This window comes from Dipteris shenzhenensis, chromosome 8 (genome assembly GCF_047967505.1).
Source record: "Dipteris shenzhenensis isolate YYH24624 ecotype China chromosome 8, Dip_SZ_1.0, whole genome shotgun sequence".
Lineage (NCBI taxonomy): Eukaryota > Viridiplantae > Streptophyta > Polypodiopsida > Gleicheniales > Dipteridaceae > Dipteris > Dipteris shenzhenensis.
This window is the reverse complement of record NC_141603.1, coordinates 53,471,974-53,493,660: the sequence shown is the minus strand read 5'-3', so window position 1 is coordinate 53,493,660 and position 21,687 is coordinate 53,471,974. Positions and strand designations below refer to the sequence as shown.

At 46.9% G+C, this 21,687-nt stretch overlaps 1 protein-coding gene across 4 annotated transcripts in view; it reads right to left on the bottom strand.

Annotated features, from left to right (window-relative positions):
- LOC147899675 (Aldolase-type TIM barrel family protein) overlaps positions 1-21,687 on the bottom strand; it is a 92,730-nt gene that overhangs the window by 21,556 nt on the left and 49,487 nt on the right. For 3 of the 4 annotated variants that reach the window (XM_087378355.1, XM_087378356.1, XM_087378357.1), the window contains exons 7-8: positions 3,936-4,042; positions 3,291-3,418 (exon numbers count right to left, since the gene is read on the bottom strand). In XM_087378355.1, the coding sequence (XP_087234481.1) occupies positions 3,291-3,418; positions 3,936-4,042 (235 nt within the window). Of the gene's footprint in view, positions 1-3,286; positions 3,419-3,935; positions 4,043-21,687 lie in introns of those variants that run through there. The other variant, XM_087378358.1, reaches the window with a different exon arrangement.

Sequence of the window (21,687 nt, the reverse complement as noted above, 5' to 3'; positions counted from 1 at the left end):
CTAGCAGACGTATTGCTCCTGCTATCTGTCATCGGTGTTTAGCACCCCGGGAATCTGTATCTCATATCTTTTGGAATTGCTCTGAGACATAGAATTTCTTGGGTATTCTTCGCGACAGATTGAGATTGAGATTCTCTCATGCTGTTTTTGGCAAGCATTTTTTGTGGATATATCCCAAACGACCATATTTTGATTTGTTCTTTACCTAGGTTCGCTACTAGGCACTCTGGACTCTCTGAAAAGCTAGAAATCACAGAGTCTTTGGTGATCCAGTATTTTCTACTTTTGTCTTTTTCCGTCGTTCCTTGCAACAATCGCTCTTTGATTGTTTGCAAACTCACTGCATAGATCAGGATGTATATTTGTCCTACATGGACATCTTTGCTTGATGTACTATTTCCGCTTACCAGTTCCCAAGATCTGGGTTTTTTGTTCAGTCGCTCTCTTCCTACAGAGTCTCTCCTTCACACTATTTCTTAAGAGCAGCAGCTTGGTGTTTGCCTCTATTTTATGGGACGAATCATGAATCCAGTTTCGTTGCATGCTTTGACTTCGACTGCAGTTAGTGTTGAATGAATTGGCTCCTTTGTTTTTCTGGGAAAAGGCTTTTACTAAGCTACTTGTGCTGATGTAGACACGGTGTATAAGCTCGTAAACATGGGAGGCGTCCCTGGTTCAGGATTTTGGATCAATTGCGCTTTGCTCTAGTAGGCCCTGGATCACCTAAGACTGGCCCCTGGGTAAAAACGAATTTCTCTAGCACACCTTGGATCACCTGTAACTAGCCCCAGGGTAGAAACGAATTTCCCTAGCAGGCTCTAGATCGCCTGAAACTGACCCCTGGGTAAAAACGAATTTCCCTGGCAGGCTCTGGATCACCTGAAACTGACCCCTGGGTAAAAACGAATTTCCCTGGCAGGCTCTGGATCACCTGAAACTGGCCCTTGGGTAAAAACAAATTTCCTTGGCAGGATCTGGATCACCTGAAACTGGCCCACGGGTAAAAACGAATTTCCTTGGCAGGCTCTGGATCACCTGAAACTGGCCCCTGGGTAAAAACAAATTTCCTTGGCAGGCTCTGGATCACCTGGTAAAAAGCAATTTGACTCTAGCAGCACCTGGCAGGCTCTGGCAGCTCCAAACTGATGATCTGGCTTCTCTGGAATTGATTTTGGTCAACTGCATCTAAAAGAAGGACTCCCCCCCCCCCTTTTTAAGCCCTAGGCTTCAAATTTTTAATTGCACCACTCTTTTTGGCTCCTAAAAGCAGTTTTTAATTGGACCACTCTTTTGGCCCCCCTGTTGCACACTTTGGCCCTAGGAGCATGATTTAGGCATTTTCTCTAAATATCAGAGAACCCATGGAGGCCACGGTGACTGAAGGACAACTGGAATTGCCTAGTAAATGGGCGCACATTCACTATTCCCAAGGGCCCACTAGGAATTTCAATTCCCCACATCCCGCCCCATGGCCGGACCCTCGCGTCCCAGAGGCTCAAAGTAGTCACGCGCAAATTACAAGCTTTGTCTTGCAGTTGTTCAGCCGTGTTTGGCTGGTTGGGCACTTGGTTTTGTGATTGCAGGAGTGGTTCAGAAAGTGGATGCTATTGGGGTCTCTGTTGCATGCTTTGGTTGGCTGAGGATACAAGACTGTCTAGTGACTAGATGCCGTTCACTGTTTGAAGTTGAGTAGGGAATTACAGGGTGGGTTGGACGGAGAGTCTGTGGGCGTTGGTTTGCCTGTGGTGCAGCTTCCCAGAGACCTTTGTAATCAGCCGCTTGGCTTCAAATGAATGTTAAATAAATACCGCAAGGGGCGCCAACGTTTGGGGCCAATCGGTGTCCTTGTTTCTGAGTAGGAGCGTTCTAGCTCCCCTGTGATTTGTTTTGTGGTGCATATTTACTTGTCAATTTACTGTGTATGCTGTAATCAAGTGGATCCTACCACCCTTTACGTTGTTGAGGCTGGTTTCAGCATCCCACTTAGTCAGCTGCCCATATGTTTCAGAGAACATGTCCACCTAGTGTGTATCTCACATCTTCTGGCATTGTCCTCATTCCAGTGATTTCTTAAACTTCCTAGGGCAACGTTTGCGAGCTCGTTTTCCTCGCGCTACTTTTGGGAATTTCTTCTAGCTTTTTGGGATACACCCCCCTCGACAGGAGTTTGATCTGTTGATCTGTTTTTTCTTTGGGTTCGCTATTGGGCACTATGTACTCTATGGAAGGATCGTAACCATAAAGTCATTGGTGATCCAGCTTTCTCCAAGTTTTCTTTTTTCCGGCACTCTTTGCAGCAATCCTTGTTTGCTTGCTTGCGATCGCACTATATTGACTATGAGGTGTACTTATCATATAGTGAGATTTTCTCATGACATAATTGTGCTGCCCTTTTTCGGGTTAGCTTCTCTGTAATATAATCAGTCATAGTTTTCACCCCAAAAAAAAAATGTGTGTGTGTTTGGGGGGGGGGGGGGGGGGCGGGGCGGGGCAGCATCCCACTTAGTCAGCTGCCCAGATGTTTCAGAGAACATGTCCATAAGTGGTTGCAGTTAATTTCCATTATGTGGCTTCGCAGCTGTCATGCACAAAGACCACCCTCAAGCAGCCACTAAATGGACTTTTGTATGTCCATAGGTGGTTGCAGTTAATTTCCATTATGTGGCTTCGCAGCCGTCATGCACAAAGACCACCCTCAAGCAGCCACTAAATGGACCAAAAGTCTTCAAAAGCTTGTGTGCCCAAAAAACCTTTACATTATATATAGATGGCAAGCTGAGTTTGAGCACAGGCTGGGGCCATAGATCACGCAAATCCCCCTGTCCCCCAGCCAACCTACACAATCACTACATGTGTGCTCGTGCTCATGTTCGAGCCCGAACTTAGCATCACAAAAACACACACGGTTCATAGACCCTGACATAAAAGAGTTCCACTCTCAAAGCCTCAAAGCAAGAGCCTTGACAAGCCTAGCTTCAATTATAGGCTATGAGATCCATACTTAATCATCTGTGCTCAATGCTGTCTGCAGCATGGCATATCCATGTAGTGCTTATACATCCAACTTCAAACTAACATGTTGATTCTATCAGTTATTCAAGACAACGGCAGACTTATCTATGACAAAGGCTGGCACTTTTTTCCTTGAATTATAAAACTTACAGAGACGAAAAACAATAAGATAAAACCCGTCCAAAGGCCAGTGAGAAATAGATCTGAGAAGCACACTTCCTTCCAGTTGAAAATAACCCAACAAATCCAATTATGTTAAAACTTTTGTGAAGACTTACGCTAAATCAGCCAGAGTCTGACATTTGTTCACAGACTTTCCCTCTGGCAATTCCAGACAAGAATGATGCATGATCATCTGCTTCAGAGTGTGTTTTGTGCTCTTAATATCATTGTCCCACAGAAAGCACTGCATAGAGACATACAATTGTGCAGGCTCAGATAACAATCACTGAAATGAAATTCCCTAACCAGTAAGAGAGAAGGCCTCAGTAGGAGTGCCTCCAAAAATGAGCCCAAATTTTAACTTCTTCGAAATTGATACTATGTTCATGAAGACAAATAACAACGGCTTTCACAAGATGCTACATGGTAGAGACATGAGAACTGAAAACATGGCTGTTACATCTGAAAGCCTCTTTATGATTCTGCATGGTGATTGTGGACAGTCCAGTCCAGTTGACATTTTTTCAGGATGGACAGTCACAACTATTCTGCCTATTTATGATTCTAGGACAGTCCAGTCCAGTTGACATTTTTTCAGGATGGACAGTCACAACTATTCTGTTCACTGGAGACTTTCACAACCTCAAAATGTATCAAAAAACCTGCTGCATCATTTAACATGCAGCTACAAAGAATCTTCCTTGGTTAGTGCCTGCTCATTCTTTTTCAAAACCAAAGAGGAAGTTTAAGAGCAAGAATACCTTTCTTAGATACATCCGTTTCACTTCCTCCCAAGGTAATTTCCCATCCTTCCTAAAAATAGAGGCATTCCAACAAGCTCCCCGTGCCACCATTACAGATGAAGCACCTTGACCAAAATACCAAAACAGGAATTTTTTCAAAGTTTGAGGCAAAACATGAAGAAAGCATAAATATTGCTGCCTTGCATTCACCTATATAAAGTACTCAAAGTTTTAGGCCAAACAAGAAGAAAGCACAAATATAGCTACTCTGCATTCATGCCCAATGATAAACAGTCTACATATCCAAATCCAATCTCCGCATAGAACCGATAAGGATTTTGAGCTCAATGCTGCCCTTAATTAATGTCAGATTTAGTCTTCAAAAATTCCATACTACAATAAAACTTCTTTTGGTGGCTGAATTACTCAAGCAAACCAAGGCCAAATATTCAGTCTCCAACGGAAAGAAAAGAGTACTGGTTATATATATGAAACCATAAAAATCAGAAAGGGATTTCTAAAGCTGAAGAGTATGTCTAATGCCATTCCCCTTGAAAAGGAAAATGAAATTGGAGAGGTCGTGTATAGGTAAATGCTTAACCAACACAAACTAGTCACAATCTAGCAAAAACCTGCCAATGATGGCAGCCCAGTGGCAATGATGCTAATGGTAAAATCACATAGGGGCATCTTGAACATTCTTTAGGACCTCTCCATTATCTAAAGAGTCCCTTGCTAATAGTAACACCTAGCAACGTCCTCTTGAACATTCATGAGGACCTCTTCACTATTTGAAGAGCCCCTTGCTAGAACACGTGAATAGCTCATATATTTATACACATTGAGGAGTACCCAATTGCTCAATCAGCCTCCACAATCTTACCAATGTGCTCCATTTGTTACTAGCACCACCCTTAAGGCAGCGGTAATGGAAATGTATTGCAATGCATGCCTATTCTTTTCACTACATACTTCATGCCTAACTTTTATGTGTAGCCTCCTTTTTTCCACTAATCCCTTTGGCTTATGCAATGCTCCCGGTATCCCGTGCCTTTCGTTAAAAATATTCATATTTCTAAGGTAGTGTCCAATGTCATAACAGGTAGGGGCATTTTTTCCCTTTATTAGGTTTTGCCCATTGACCTCAGTTAAAGGTTGAGTTCGTGGCTGAGTTAGTCACCACACATGGTTTGACCCTAGTTAGGGTGCATCCTAGGTTTTTTCTCTATGACTACCCTAGCCTTGTAGTTCATTCTTGTTGCTGCAATTTCACTTCAGCTCCATTCTCTCTTGTTCATTTCCAACATTAGGTATCAAAGCGGGTTGCCTAGCCCACTGTTAAAGCCAATACTTGGCTCCGGGATGACCCTCTGAAAATCATCTTCATCCTGAACAAAACAGCAAATTGCAGAGCCCAAGTTCCTCTCAAGGATATAACGGGTGAAGACGGGAGGCGACCCAAAGCGCAATGAAGTAAGGGTGGGAGGCTTTTGGTTGTATGGTTCAACAAATGAGCTGTCCATTCACAAAACTGCTTGAAACAGTCCGAAACAATAACAAGACAGCTCCAAAGCTCAAAAACAGTCACCAACACGGTCGACCAGTAGGCTGAAGTCAAACCTGATCTGAAAATGACCTCGGAATGCAACAAATGAGCTGCGCCTTCACAAAACTACTTGGACAACCCATACATCTCGTGAGTTAAGTGTAATGATAGCATGACCTTTAGACTCTGAGATACGAGTTGCTCTAGCTTCATCATCATCAGCAATAGCATCGTCCTTGTCAACCGTCCAATCTATGTTAGGTATGGTTGCTTTGACATGTACTACTTGTACCATCCTTCGAGGAGTCCCCCGATTCTGATTTCAAAGCATTATCACGCCTAGCTGCATGTTCTTTAATCTCTTCCTGAATGTCAGCCTTATTTACCTTTGCATCAAACCCCACAATCACTTCCTTCTTAATGGTTTGTACTGTTAGATATGCTCAATGCCCCACCCTCCTGGTAACCACCAGTGGTCCAAGGTGCTCAAGTTGTAAGGCCCCCATATGAGGAGAAGCCACGTGTGAGCCCGAGACACTGGATGGATCCTGACTTGCATGTCAGATGACGTCTATCAATGAAACTATTGATGGTAGAAAGGTGATTGTGTGGGAGCCCCTTATTCTTGCTGGGGCCTGGGGGCTAGCTGGCCCCAGCTGGGGGGTCCTAGGGAGGCCCCCCTGGTGGGGGTTCCCTGAATATTCCATGGACGACTAGTCAGTTCCACCGACTAGGTCGACTGGTCAACTCCACCAACTACGTTGATCCGACTACCGCCTCATAGCTATAAAGAGGCGACCTCCCCAGTCCATTGTATCAGATCAGATCTTCCAGCTAGTAGCTCTTCACCTAGTATCTGTCTAGATCGCCATCTAAGCTCCACTGTGGGAGTGCACCGGTGGACGGAGCCATCATCTGTACTACATCAGTATTGAAGGAAAAGTTTGTTCCTCTCCAGTTTGCTGTGTACTCTCTATTCTTTGTTCAATTTCTGTTCTGTTGCACCGTGTAATTTAACATGTACTTCAGTGTGAACTATATCTTTGACTGTGGAGACTAGTTGGGGGGTAGGGGGGGAAGCCTTGCACGACTTTACAACCTCATCGATACTGCCTACTTACTAGGTCCTTCTAGAACCTGAATTCTAACTACAACATCCACCAGCTGCATCTTTAACTCTGCAACCTACTCCTGTAAAAATCTGTTCATGGTGCCCAATGATGTGCCGGTCCAGACCTCCTGTGTGCACACAGAGAGGCTGTCTTGGCTGTAATATATCGAGCATTCGCATACAGAGATGGTGTTGTAGCTGCAACTGTGGCCTATCGGGCCCTGTTGTTTGAGGTTGTTGGGTTGAGAGGGGGATTTTTTTTTTATTTTTTTTTCAAAGAAAGGAACCTTCTATTAATGCTTGAAAGATTTCATACAAGACAGCAGCCCCAAAGGTGCTGAGTATGGAAAAAACCGAAAAAGGCTTAAAGAAAGAAACCAGCCTGCTCCAGAGAAGCCCAGCGCACTGCCTAGGGGATCTCTGGAACTGGGGCTAACAGCCAAGTGGGGGGACTATACAGCCAGCAAATCCCTCGCGGAGTGAAGATGTAGAAAACACCTGCAGGCCAAGCCTTGCAGAAACGAGCACGCCTCTCAATAGTCGCCCTAGAGCCTGGAGTCCCACACTCCCAAGTGCACCGTAGAGTGTAGATGATATCTTGCTAGATGGCAACTAAGGTAGCCGAGGGTGGAACCGGGTGCTCTCCCATCACAAGACTACAGCGAGCCACCCAAATGTTCCAAGCCGTGATGCTGGCTACCACCTCCCAAACACTGTCCTCCCTAGTAGGAGGAGGAGGAGCTAGTGTGTCAGGGGGGGCTGCCTCGTGGAGTGCAATCCTCTCGATGCTTTAACCCTATATCCGGTAGGTTGGGGAGACTCTCCTCCCTAGTAGGAGGAGGAGCTAGTGTGTTAGGGGGGACTGCCTCGTGGAGTGCAATCCTCTGGATGCTCTGACCCTGTATCCGGTATGCGGGAGATCTCATCAATCTGAACCGCGTGTCCTCCCTCTATCAACCAAGCCACCATCCCCCAGGTGTGGTCTCTGTGAAGACTCTACATACGTGTCATGATCCTGAGTACTCTCATCCAAATCCTCGCTGCGCTACGATAGCTCCATAGGCAATGCGGGATAGTCTCCATGAGACCATCAGACCAACAATGGCACTGCCCCTCTACTCGCATCTGCTCCAACCATGGGCCGATGGGCAAGCCTCCGTGGGCTGCCAGCCAAAAGAAGTATGAGATCCTCCTCGACCGCAAGCTGAACCACAACCGCGTCCATAACCTGGAGCGCACATCCCGAGGCACTCTCTGAGTCACCAAATGTCTCTCCCTCGAGGGGGTCCACCTCGACGAGTCCATCTGAAGTCTCCTTCCAATCCGTGTGGTGTAGGAAAAGAAGGGCACCTCATCCACCGTCACAGCTAGGTCGCCCCTAGAGGGCCAGAACCACTCCCCCAGATCCCACTGGACCTCCCTAAGAAGTCTAGCCAAAGGGGCCATCTAGAGGGGTCCTGCTCTGAGCTACTAGGAGGGTCAATATGTCACTCCTTCCCCAAACGTCCTACCACTATGATCATCTGCCAATGTATCCCATCAAGACTCCCATCCATCTTAGGGTCACTCCCATTGAGGGGCTGAAGTAGGCCTCCAGGTCCTACACAGAAGAAGCCGGGGTGCGTGCTATCGTGCTGCATCAATATCCTCAAGGAAACACCAGTACGAGAAAACTGCCCCAACCATCTGCTGTCTCTCCAAACGTGAAGTCCTTCCCACCAGGACTCAGGAATGGCTAAGTCGATCTCTAGCTGCCACATAAGGGGCTGGCACTCAAACTCCTCTCTGCATCTGGGCTAAGCACGGAGGAGACCCCCTGCTACTCTCTGCCAAACCCTGTGAAGACTCCTCATCAGGGGGGAGCCCTTCCCTGTGAGGGGGGCCTCTGAGAAGATCCATCTATGTGAAGGTTGCCACTGTCCCCCAGTGCGTGGGGTGTTCCTCAGAAGCCCTCGCTATAAGAGGAGCTTCCAAGGCTCTGCACCTGGCGTGAGGCCACGAACCACCAACTTGCCCAGAAGGGCCTTGCTCTGCATCTCCGAATCAATGATACCCAAGCCTCCCAGTGCCTACAGCATGATCACTGTCTGCCAAGCTACTCGGGCTCTAGTGTTCCTCGTGCCGTCTGAACCTGCCTAGAGGAAGTTATGTATCAACCGTCGGAGCTGCCCAATGCATCCTGTGTGAAAGTACCAGGAGGAGGCAATATACCAAGCTGTGGCGAGAAGGACCTAGTTTGCCACTAAGGCGCGACCTATGAGGGAGAGTTTGGCCGAGCTCCAATAGAGAAGCTTGCGCCGAACACTCTCAAGGATCGGGGCAATCAGCTACTCTGCTGTGATGTACCCACCTAGCATCCGAGGTATCTCGCTGTCTGGCCCTGCGGTATCCATCTGAAGCCAAAGTAACTCCCCCACTCACGGATCTCCTGTGTCTCCTCAAAGCCCGTGAAGAAGCCTATGGATTTCATCCAGTTGATCCATACCCCCGAGGCCTCACAATAGATAGCCAAGGTGCCTCTGACACTCTCTAGACTCGTTGTGGTGCCCTCAACATACAAGGCCGTGTCATCTGCAAACTCCGAGTCAAGGAGCTCCTCCTCTTGTCTGATTGGGAGCCTCAACCCTGTGAGACCCGCCACCTGTGATCTCAAATAGTAGCCTAGAGCCTCCGCTACAAACAAGAAGAGGAAGGGAGCTAGTGGGCAGCCCTGACGGACCAAGCGAGAGAGAGGAAAGGCCTCACCTATATGTCCTCCGATTAGCATCTCACTAGAGCTCCCTGCGTACAGCGCTGAAACTCCTCTGACCCATCTGTCTGAGAAACCCAATCTCCTCATAGTACCCTCCAAGAAAGACCACTCCACCCTGTCGTAGGCATTCTCAAAGTCCAAGAGAAGGACAGCCAGCAGCTGTGACTCCTCCCTGGACCAATCCACTGCCTCCCAGAACGTGAAGATGTTGTCGAGGATGCTGCGCTCCTCGACAAACCCAGTCTGTGTGTCATGGATGATGTCAGTAAGATGAGGCCGTAACCGCAAACTCAAGACCTTGCCGAGGATCTTGTATGCAGAATCAAGCAGAGTGATCGCCCTCCAACTTCGCATATCTTACCTATCTCCCCCTTTCAGGATCAAACAGATCCACCCCTTGCTCAAGGACTGAGGGAGAAGGCCTGTGTCAAAAATCTCCTAGCAAGCTAAACAGAAAGGGGTGGAGATCATCTCCCAGAAGTTCCGAAAGAAGGCCGGAGTCAAGCCATCCTCCTCCGGGCACTTCTGGGTCGAGAGAGCCTTGAGGGCTTCCCAGAGCTCCTCATCTGTGAAAGGCTCCTCAAGTCTGCTGCATAAGTCCTGTGAGACTACTATCAGAACATGATTCCAAACTAGCTCTCGGGCCATAAGACCAGCTGGGGTCACCCTCTCCATCTGATCAGCCCACTTCGTTGAGCATAATTGGGCATTTTTTGCTTATAGAGCTATGATACCTCTTGGAAGAAACGTGGTATTTCGATAGTGTTGCATCCCACCATATCAATTCACACTACTTGACACGTTATCCAAGAGAGACTTTGCTTATGGCCATGGATGACTCAGATCTCTGCATCCAGGATTTTTTGTTTGTCCCTAGGATAAAAAAGAATTTGTTTTCAGTGTCTTTTTCACAAGGAGAGGCTTTCAAGTCATCTTCAAAGATGACAGATGTACAGTCCGTGGTATATATCACAATCTCGTTTTCAAAGCCTGTTGAAGGATTTGTGGTTTGCATATTGTCTGACGTGGGGCCTCATTCTCTTCCGAAAGTATTATTGAAAGCCTAAGGCCACTAATGTGAGGGGACTGCTTCCTACTTCATGACACCAAGAAACAAAGAGAGATGCAATAAGTGTGATGACTGCACAGGTACAAGAAGCGACCCTATAGTATGGGTGAGTAGGGATGTTGCCATATGACTGCGTAAAGAAAGAAATGCAATGAGTGTAGTGATCAAGTGTATTAGGACTCCAATGGCATGAAGACCTAGAAGGAATGCTTCAGGAAACAATCGTAGAAGGACTACAAAGAACATACAGAGAAAAGAGCACACCCAAATCCTACACTAGTATGAAGAACCAATGCTTCAACAAACATAAGTCCATCCCATTCACCTTGCGACACCTTCACCACTACACCGAAAGCTCCTAGCTATAACCTCTCTCCTCTTCTTTGTTGAATGACGGTCTCCTCCACCTTCACCCTTGCCTTCATCCTTGCTGGATGCATCCCTGGCCATCATCTCAACCTTCTCTCCCCTCCCTACATTCTCATTGGTTCTCCTATCTCCCTTAACCGCTCGTCTCCTAATGGCTTTGGCGACTTTCTGACTGCGCCATCCTCTGAGTCTTCGGTGCTACCTTAACTACTTCATATGCACCTCCTAGACCGGGTTAGATCACATCGATTGACACAACTTACCATCCTTCATGTGCACTGCCAATGCTACCTTAACTCATACATGTGCACCTCCTAATGGCTCTGACTGAAACTGAGATAAGGCACGTCCACGAAGCCCTAAAACTTTTTCATTCTTAAGTTCCCAAGCTTGCTTTCTCTCTCCTCATTATTGGTAGGTCTCCCTTCTATACCAAACACATTCCCCCCACAGCCCTTTCTCCATGAACAGAAGATGCACAAATAGCTGCCAAGAAGGGAAATTGCAACCATCAAGGCAAGGCAGTCTAGGAACATTTGTTCCACATATCCATTTCTACTGTCATTGAAGGATCTGCCAACACAATTCAGTAAGCACGTCGATTGAGCAGTACCTTTCTCCTTCGTGCGCTACGTGACCTTCTAAGAACGATGGGTGCCTTAACAATCTTAAAACTAGGAGACATTCAGCAAATAGTAGTCCTTGCAGTAGCTGGGGTCCTCAAGCGTATGAGATTGTTGCTTCACACTGGCCAACAATCAAGCGTCACTTTCCCTACCACGATCAAGTACCTTCGTGTGATATTCTTCACGTTTGTCAGGCAGACCAATCATATTCTCTCACGTTCACAGCGCCGACTCCTACAGAGATGCCTTAGCTGCTTCAACGCTGCACCACACAATCTCTATACACTTCACGAACCCTCTAAGAGTATCTACGGCTCTTCTCACCTACTCCAAGTTCACTGCGGACATAAACTTTTCGACCCTCACGCAATTCTCAGACAAGGGGATCGCAAATCCTCACGGGTACTCTGGCTCACACACACGAACTGTTCAGAATAAATTTGAATATAAAGATGTCGATGGAAAGCCACAAGAAGTCATGAAGAGAGCCACAAGAAGTCGTGAGGAGGCAAAGGAGTATCACCAGCAACCTCGAACCAATCATCCATCGTGGTGCTTCTTCCACACGTCATAGATGCCCTCTTCATGGATGCGTAGGGCTCCAACTCTCATGGGAAGCCAATCAAAGAGCCGCCTCAGAGTCGTCCATCCAAGATGGGAGTCACCATGTAAGAGCATGCATGGGATAGTGCCACATGGCATTAGCCTTTTCACCCCTCCACAAACCTTAGAGCTCTTCACCACCCCTTAAAGGTTTCCCACACACGCAACACAAATGCTAAAGCTAATAGCATCTGCTACCACTGCAGCCACTTCTACCACTTCTGGTTCACTACTCCCACAATGCCTGCCACCGTAGATCCTCTAACACCCGAACAGATTTGTTGGGATCAGCGAGATGCACAGGCACATGTAGTGATTGCTATGAATAGCAAGAGGAAGGTTATTCCGCACATTCGGTCTTGCAAGACAGCCAAGGACGCATGGGATACTTTGGCCAGCCTTTATCAGATTCGCAATGAGGCCCGAGTAGCCTATTTACGCAGGAAAATGGATAATGTTAAGATGAACGAAGGGGACAACATGAATGCCTTTCTCACCAAGATTAAGGATTTTAAAGAGCAGCTGATCAATGTTGATGAGACTCTGCCAGATTCACATATAGTGTCTACGACACTTGATGGGCTCCCCAACTCATACCATAGATTCACTACGACACTGAGGCTAGTGGCCATGAGTAACCCCAACCACTATAGCTTCAATCAGTTGTTGCCCTCCTACTGCAGGAGAAGCAGAGCTACTCCAAGTGTCACGATCTGTGACGTATTCCTTTCTCTATTTCTAGACTTATGGATGGTTTGATGAATGGACACTTGTGGAAGGGTATGCCCTTTCGACGGGACACTTCCTATGAGGCACAACCCTTCACAAGAGACATCCTATTGAAGAGACATTCCTATTGTTAGGTACCCTCTCATCAAGGGTCACACCCTTCACAAGGGGTACACACCTCTTCATGCACATACACTTTGGAGTACACACCTTTTCATGTGTGACTCTTCACTCTCTATATAAGAGAGGCCCAATTGTATGGATGACACAACATCTACCCTACAGACATTCAAGCAATACAATTATTCCTTGTTCTCTGCTATTTCTGTCTCCTTTCTGTTCCTTAGCACATTTCTAAATATAGTAAATCTAGGATTTCTTACAGTGGTATCAGAGCAAAATTGGCTCCTGCCTGTAGGAAATGCCCCCCACCTTCTAGCGCCGATCTGATACATCTTTTCCACTAGAAGGATATCCGTGCACATTGTGCATGGAAGAGATGGAGAGGATGAGCGTAAAAATTTTTCGCGCCAACCCTGCCTAAAGTCATCTATGGCCTCTCCATCTCCTACACATCACGAGTTGATGTGAATGGACACGACAAAAATCGTGTCTTTTCAGGTGCTTGGGCTGTCCCAAAACCAAGGGACGCACCTTTTCCACCATCGGACACACCTTTTGATGAAGAGCCTCGACTCCTCATTCAAGGGACACACCCCATCGTGGACAAAAGGACACACCTATTCATGTAGGGACACCCCTTTTAAAAACAGGGACACACCCCTTCATGAAAAGGTGCACCTATTCCAAGGGTCACACCCTTTCGAATAGGCACACCTTTTAGGCACCAAGCACCTATAAAAGGGTACCTAGAGGGGTTAAAATGGAAAAAACCCAGCCCCAAACCTTAGGTTTACCCTAGCTACCCTAGGGTTAATTAAACCCCCCAATTAAATTTTTTGGGCAACTACCCAACCTTAGGCAGCCCCCAACGAAAAAGAGGCGCACCTCTTTGATGTTCCGTACGGATTTGCACGGTACGGATTTCCACGCAGCAGCAGCAGCCGCCTCAGCCATCACCATTTCGCTGGCAGCCCACGCAGGATCTGCCCGCCTCAGCCCTCGCCATTTCGCTGCCAGCCGCGCAGGTTCACTGCCTGCCTCAGCCCTCGCCATATCGCTGCCAGCCCGCTCAGATTTGCTGCCGCCTTGGCCTCGCCATCTCGCTGCCAGCCCACACCACTTGCTGCCAGCCTTCACGCACCATTTCGCTGCCAGCCCCTCGCCTTTTTCGCTGCCAGGTTCCTTTCCTTTGCAGCCCCGCTGGTTTTGCAGCCCTGCTCCTTTCCAGCCTGCAACGTGTGCAACACCAGCATCGCCAGCCCTTTTCTGTTTCGCCAGTCCCCCATGACAGCAGCAGCCTAGTGCGCCAGCCTCTATTGCGATCCAGAATGGGTTCCTGCAGCCTGTTGCGCCATTGATAGCCTCCTCTCCTTGCCAGGTGGAGTCTTTCCATTCTGCTTTTAAGGATTCTCTTGTCATTATCAAATTACAGCAAATGAAAGACGCTCCCTTAAAGCATGGAAACCCCTGGTAATTCACCCGGCCTTTCAAGGACACCTCAGGCATCATTTACCACACAATATCGTGTTCAGATTGCACAACCAGCCCATTTCGGAGCTTTTGCATCGTGGATCTTCTGTGTCACGTGCCCTCCTAGTGATTTGGACCACATCCTCTATCTTCTGCGTGAGGCACCTCAGTTACATTACTTCCTACTAGGATTTTAAAGAGCAGCTGATCAATGTTGATGAGACTCTGCCAGATTCACATATAGTGTCTACGACACTTGATGGGCTCCCTAACTCATACCATAGATTCACTACGACACTGAGGCTAGTGGCCATGAGTAACCCCAACCACTATAGCTTCAATCACTTGTTGCCCTCCTACTGCAGGAGAAGCAGAGCCACTCCAGGTGTCACGATCTGTGACGTATTCCTTTCTCTATTTCTAGACTTATGGATGGTTTGATGAATGGACACTTGTGGAAGGGTATGCCCTTTCGACGGGACACTTCCTATGAGACACAACCCTTGCCCTTTCGACGGGACACTTCCTATGAGGCACAACCCTTCACAAGAGACATCCTATTGAAGAGACATTCCTATTGTTATGTACCCTCTCATCAAGGGTTACACCCTTCACAAGGGGTACACACCTCTTCATGCACATACACTTTGGAGTACACACCTTTTCATGTGTGACTCTTCACTCTCTATATAAGAGAGGCCCAATTGTATGGATGACACAACATCTACCCTACAGACATTCAAGCAATACAATTATTCCTTGGTCTCTGCTATTTCAGTCTCCTTTCTGTTCCTTAGCACATTTCTAAATATAGTAAATCTAGGATTTCTTACACCAGGGGGGCTGCCTTCATTCATGTAGATCACTTGTCTGGTGGGAATTAAAAATCAAAGTGCTGTAATTATTGCAAGAAGCCCAGTCATGACGTCTCAAGATGTCGCAAGTGCATTGCTTCAGAAAAGAAAAAACAGCAAAAAGGTCTTGATGTCACAAATGCTCCTGCTGCCCCTGAACACACTCATGAGGTAGCAAACATGGCTCATGATCACTGGGCATTTGTTGTGACATGTCAATACCATCCAGAGAAGCATACTTCAGCCTTATCTGTTTCAGATTCTTAGTCACATTGGTATTTTGACAGTGGTGCATGTAAGCACATCCATAGTTTTTTCCATATGCATATGGCATACAGGTACGGAAGTATGATTGGAGAATGGTTCAACCCCTGGGGCTGCATCATACGTGACCCTAATTTTACAAAAAAAAAAAGCAGGAAAATATACATTGAACACATTTAATTGAGAGGAGCTACAAAACTTTCAGCTTCAAACTTCAAACTTACAAAGTCATGATTCATGGAAGAGTCCAGGGACCAGAGTCATCTGGATTCGCATACATAGGGATAGATCAATACAACACCAAAACATCATGATCAAAGGTAGCAGATACTAGATACTAGAAAATTGAAAGTAGCCTATAGGTACTACACCAAAACATCAAAGACAAGCTGCAAACATCATATAAGAAACTAAAAAGGCTGTCAACCTTCCACAGCCGGGAAACAAAGTTGAGATGCATCACAACTGATGAGGCTCAAGCCTCAAGCTCGACTCCTTTTCCCTACAGTACTCATCACTCACAACCATACGCCACAATCCATTGTAGATTCTGTCATCCAACAAGTTTAGCTCCCGATGAGGCTGAGGAAGAGGAGCTAGATGAGATGAGGGCATCATGGATTAGCAGTGAGAGTCAATGCCACTATGCTACCAAACAAGAGACACACACTCCACATTTTTGGGGACGGTACTACTGTATATTTGAAAAGGACTTCGGGTTTGGACCACTCTCTCGGCTAATCCACTTTTAGGACCAGATTTGTGTCGGTCTCTATCCGATGAAGATGCAATTAGCACAGAGACACGATAAAAATATAAGCAAACTGATTCTATGCGAGTTTAGCCAATTCCTTCTTGTTGAAAGTTCTATATATAATGCTAACCGGTATGCTTCCGAGTAACAAACGTCACAATCATGTAGCAACACAATTCTGAATAATGCTAACACTGTGTGCTTCCAAGTAACAAACATCACAATCATGTTGGCATGTGCTAACACTGGCTTCACCCAAGCAAGCTATCCAAAGTCCTCAAACAAGAGGTCAAGGCAATGACATGTGCATCTAGTATAGAAAATATGGGGCCACTCCTCTACCGATTCTCTTGCTCACACACAGTTAGATGCATTGTCCATGCACAACTGCACCACGAGCAGAATCTGAGACTGCAAAAGCTAAATCATGCAGAGTAGGATTATAATGACACTCCACAAGAAATGCCCACTCATCGTGAGCAAGATTGGTTGCCTCTGTATTTGTGACATGAGCAGATGGAGTATTTGTGAAAGCAAGACCCTTGTTGTTCTAGCTGTCCCTGCTGCTGCTTCTCAGAAGCAATACGCTTTCAGCACTCAGAGATGTCATGACCTGGTTTCCTCCAATAATTGCAACGTTTCTTCTTCTTCCCATCAGAAAGAAAGAAAGAAAGGAAGTTTATTAAAGTCTTCAGAAGACCGATGGGTCTATGAGACTGTGAAATCCTGGTACAAATGAGCTGTGAAGGTGGAGCTACTAAACGAGCATCCACACCAATGCAAAATGCAAAGATGCAAAATGGTAGTACTAAGTACAACATAGTCATGTCAGTGGTCGACTACATATCAATCTCATCATCATCATCATCATCATCATCCCATCAAGGTGGATGAGGCAATGGAGGCATGAAAGCGGTGATAGAGTGCTATCGGCCGCTCACGGGTGCGGCCCTATGACGTCTCCTGGTCATAGCTATGCACCTAATAAGGCCTACAATAACCCCTGTCGGCCACGCTCCGACTCTGAACAGGGAGGGGATATCCCCAAGTATAATTTTCGTGTCAACCCTCTGTCTAAGTTGTAGAGTCACTGGCTCCGGGTCCGATCATGTCAAGGCCTCGTCTCGTGGGATCTCGCAGGAAGAACTCCGTGATAGAGCTTTGAGAGGGATCTGCCAAGAAAGAAGTCTGCTCCTGTCTCCATAATCGAAGTAGCATCTCGCGGTGCTTGACTTCCTCATGAATGAAAGCCGCCAAGCATCTCTGGTCTGGATAGGAGAGGAATCCGGACAAAACCCCAGAGCTATCTCTGAAGAGGCAATAGAAACGTCCTTGGATCTCGTAGTAAACAGGACACCTAAAGATGAAGTGCTCCTCCGTCTCAACCTCCTGTATGTCACATAATGTGCATAGGCGCCTCGCCCTGCGTAGGCCCTCTGCTCTGCCACTCTCGATACGAAATCTATGTGAAGAGAACTAAAACTGCACAATAGAGATCCTCAGTGAGTGGGGTAAGTGGATCTGCATGTATCCTAGTGGGTCAATGAACCTCTCCTCTCTGATATGCAGGCAATGATCCCTGTAGAAGCTGAGCTTCACTAGAAGCTCACTCGGTCCCAGCTAGGTCCGGAATGTGTGTAACTATAAGAGATCCTCATAATAGTCTTGTAATTCTTCGAGCTCATGGGATCCTCTACCTTGTGGATAGGTGAAATAGTGTTAATGGTCCAGGTGCATGGAAACCCCAAACAAACAATTTCATCGCTAAGATCGCGGCTAGGAGGTTAATCCCATGTGCAATGAACTTAGTGCATTGTTCCTCAAGATCCTTCGCTTGGCCATTATGAAGTTTCATTACGGGGTCCTCCACTCCCCCGTGAAGAGGGTACAGGAAGTGGAGCGTGGCAAATGTGAGAGGTCAGGGACTCGCTGATTTGGGATGTCATATAGTGTGCGTCCCTCTAGAAATCTCCGCCAAAAGTCCTTAGAGTTGTTACTAAACAAAATGTTCAGTAGTTTCGACGAACGAAATCTAGTTTCTTTACCAACCAATGATACTCGCATAGCGTCTGTGATTCGCTTGGAAGACTGTTGTTGGTTTTGAATCTGAGCTGACGGCATAAAGCCTTACACTCATCATCGTACCAACTATTACAGGGTACGGTCCCACATGATGATGGGCGGGTGGAGCGAGTGGTGTGAGGGAAAGCGTAAAGAACAGCCTCGTGTAGTGAGCGGGTGATCAAGGCAGCGCGGTCCTCTGATAGGGGTATGAAGTCAATATAACGAGAAGTATGTACAGACGGCCTAAGTAAATAGGTGAGTGGTCGCGGTCAAAGCATATATCATGATAGATGGATAGAGAGTGCTATGCGACGAGGAGTGTAAATGCTAAAGAATAGGTAGGTATGATCAGCCCTTGGAGGAAGAGATGCTACAGTAAATCAGTGATGCAAGATGTGAAGACAGGGGATCCCATGATGTAATCAACAACGCTAGAACCTCCCGCATGTGAAAAGCATGTGAGACCACCTGAGGCAGGCCATCTGTCAAGACCATTATAAATAATGAGATCATGCATCTTGCCGAGGTCTAATAGGGTTTGCTCATAAGATGTGACCGGACCTCGTCTGTCAGCCGAAACCCATAGCATATCTGCACCCTCAAGATCAACATCTGGCAGTAGAATAAAATCCTCCCTAAAGTCGAGGAGTTGCTCGCGTTGCACCCGCGGCTCGAGAAGTCAACAATGGACTGATAAAGCTTTGGCTACAAAAGGAGATGTCTCAGCCTCATCTCAAATATCTCTAGCAAAGTGGGATGTCTTGGGAGGGAAGTAGCATACTGCAACAAACAGATCCCGGTTGTCCATGTGTCGGATCCGGATCCAAAGAAACCTGGAATGTGTGTAAACTACTCGGTGCTTTCTATCAATTCAAACAACAGATTTTGTAGAGGCATTTGAATGAAATGATTGCGAGTTGTCAAACACATATACTTGAACTTAAGAGATTGCAATTAAGCTGGAATTAAGACTTATACAGCTTAAACACAAAGTGACATCATTGGAAATTGCAATATGATTGAGGGGCCAAGACGGCCCCCCCCCTTTATCCAGGCTCACTTTATTCTTGAAAAATGGAGATACAAGACCAAGGTGTAATACACCATCCAAATTGATGAACTCAGTGAAAGCCTAGGACCTAGATACAAGACTCAAGAGCATATGTACAAGGTAAACAACAAAAAGGAGGACTCCAAGCTCAGGTTTCAACTCTTGGCTTGCCCAATCCACAAGGAAGAAGCCTGCAACAATCACCACTTACATCCAACATTAGAGGCAAGCTCTAGTTTCTAGAAAGATAATAGAAACAACATGAAATAGTGTTGTAAATGAGATAAACTTGACAATACAGACTCCCTTCGTGACTTGACCCTTTTGTAGATGAAGTCCTTAATGCCTCTGAAGCTCCCTTGGGTGAGGAGAGTGTGGAAATGGGGATGGAATGAGAACAGGTCAGAAAAACAGCCTGTAGGCTAGAGAGAGAAAGCCTTTATGGAGTGATAGCTGTAGAGAGAGAGTGCCAATGCTGACCCCAAGGGAGGGGATGTAAGAGAGGAGCTGCTGCTGTTCCAGAGGTGCAGAGAAAGGCAGATTTCTGCAAGGGGAAGGAGCTGGAACAGTAGAGAGAGAAATTCTGCAGTAGAGAGAGAAAGACTGCAGCAGGAGAGAAAAAGGGGCTGTGGCTGCTCCAGGCTAGGAGAAGGAGAGAGGATGCTGCTGCTGTTCCAGAAGAGCTGAGAGGGGGCAGATTTCTGGAGAGGAGGGGCTGGAACTATAGAGAGAGAGTGTGTTCTATAGAGAGAGAATGGCCTGGGGAGAAGCTGGCTGCACCCAAGGAGCTGGAGAGGTTTTGCTGCATCAACCAAAAGGAGGGAGAAGAGCAGTGACAAATTTTCTTCCTGTAAGGAATGAAGGGGAGAGGCCGCCTTTTATAGGCTCAGCCCCCCCCCCCCCCCCCGGCCCAGAGTAGAAGGTAGACACTTGTCCCAGATTTTTGGTGGGCTGCAGTCCCAAAGAGGACAGCCCACAACCTGTGATTTGGGGCCAGACACTTGGCCTGTATGCCCTGCCATGCATGCTGCCACATGTGTGGGACAGGTGGACTGACCTGCCAGCTCAGATTCCACGTGGCAGTCTGCCACGTGTCACTCCCAAAAACCCTAAAATTTCAAAGTTGTCAGAATTCAATTCTGATCGCACCCACGGGTTCCTAACAGCTTGGACTATCTACTGACGTACTCTAAGGTCATAATTGAGCCATAACTGAGCTCATTTGTTTGTCGTCTTATCTTGTATCTCCATTACTCATGGCATGCAGCCAAGCCCACACCCAAAGCTCAGGGAACATTCTCTTGAATGGTTCCTAGGTCGATATATAATCGGTGCATTTGATTGGTCCCATGTTTGGGTACTCAGGTGGGGTGTGGTTTCCAGATGTCCCTCTCAAGGAGAGGCCATCACTCTTGTGGATCACTAATGCCCATAACCCCAAGCAAGGGAGTCCACCCTCAAATGCTAGACCTAGTCCCCATTGACCATAACTAAACAGTAGGAAAACATTTCATTTCTTAATAAGCATACTATTGAAAAACAAAAAGAAATATTACCAAGCAAGTGGATACATGTTGTTGAAGCAGGATGACAATGTGTATCTCTCTGCTCTACTAAAATGGTCCCCGAAAGGGTGGATCTATAAAGAACTTCTACACCTGTGTCCCTAGTCTCATCTCTATAAGCGGACTCCCATGTGTACCCGCTGACTACTGGTAGAGGGCGCTCTAGACTCTAATGTGTATCTGTGTAAAAGACTTATGTCGCGACCTGTATAAGATTCTGAGAAGTTCTTTGGTTCTGACCATAAGGTACCATTACAGTTCCAAATGGTGCAAGATAGGGTCTTGGAGATCTGCGTCTCATACACATCGCCTCCCTATATGGGTGGGGGGATTCATGCCCGACAAGGACCTGTAAGAAGTCATCCATCTCGTACTACTACCCACTTCCCCTCCTTGCGGGCATGATCCCGCTGCTATGGCAAAGAGCGTCTCTCCTCAACCTATAGTGGGGTGAGGTCCTCATCCATGGAGATCGCTGGTTGGTCTCGCAAGGCTGACCTGCATCGTAAAGCCAAAAGTCGTGACTGAGCGTCATGGAGATCAGGGGCTGCTCTTGGTTGGGGTCTCTCCTCACCCGCCATGCCCTCAGCTACACCCAAAGTAGTGGTCACAAAGGTCGTCGCATCTGTCATTGGTGTAGCCTCAGCGCGCGGAATCCCACGGACTCTGATGTTGAGTCTTATTGGCTCTCTATTGTTGCTCCATGAGGGTAGCCGAAAAGGTTGCCCTCGCAGGTTCCCGTTCGGCCACGTCGACCCATCTGGAAGTTTCCTCAATTACAGATTGCATGCTCGCAGCTACTATGCGACAAAGAAGAGGA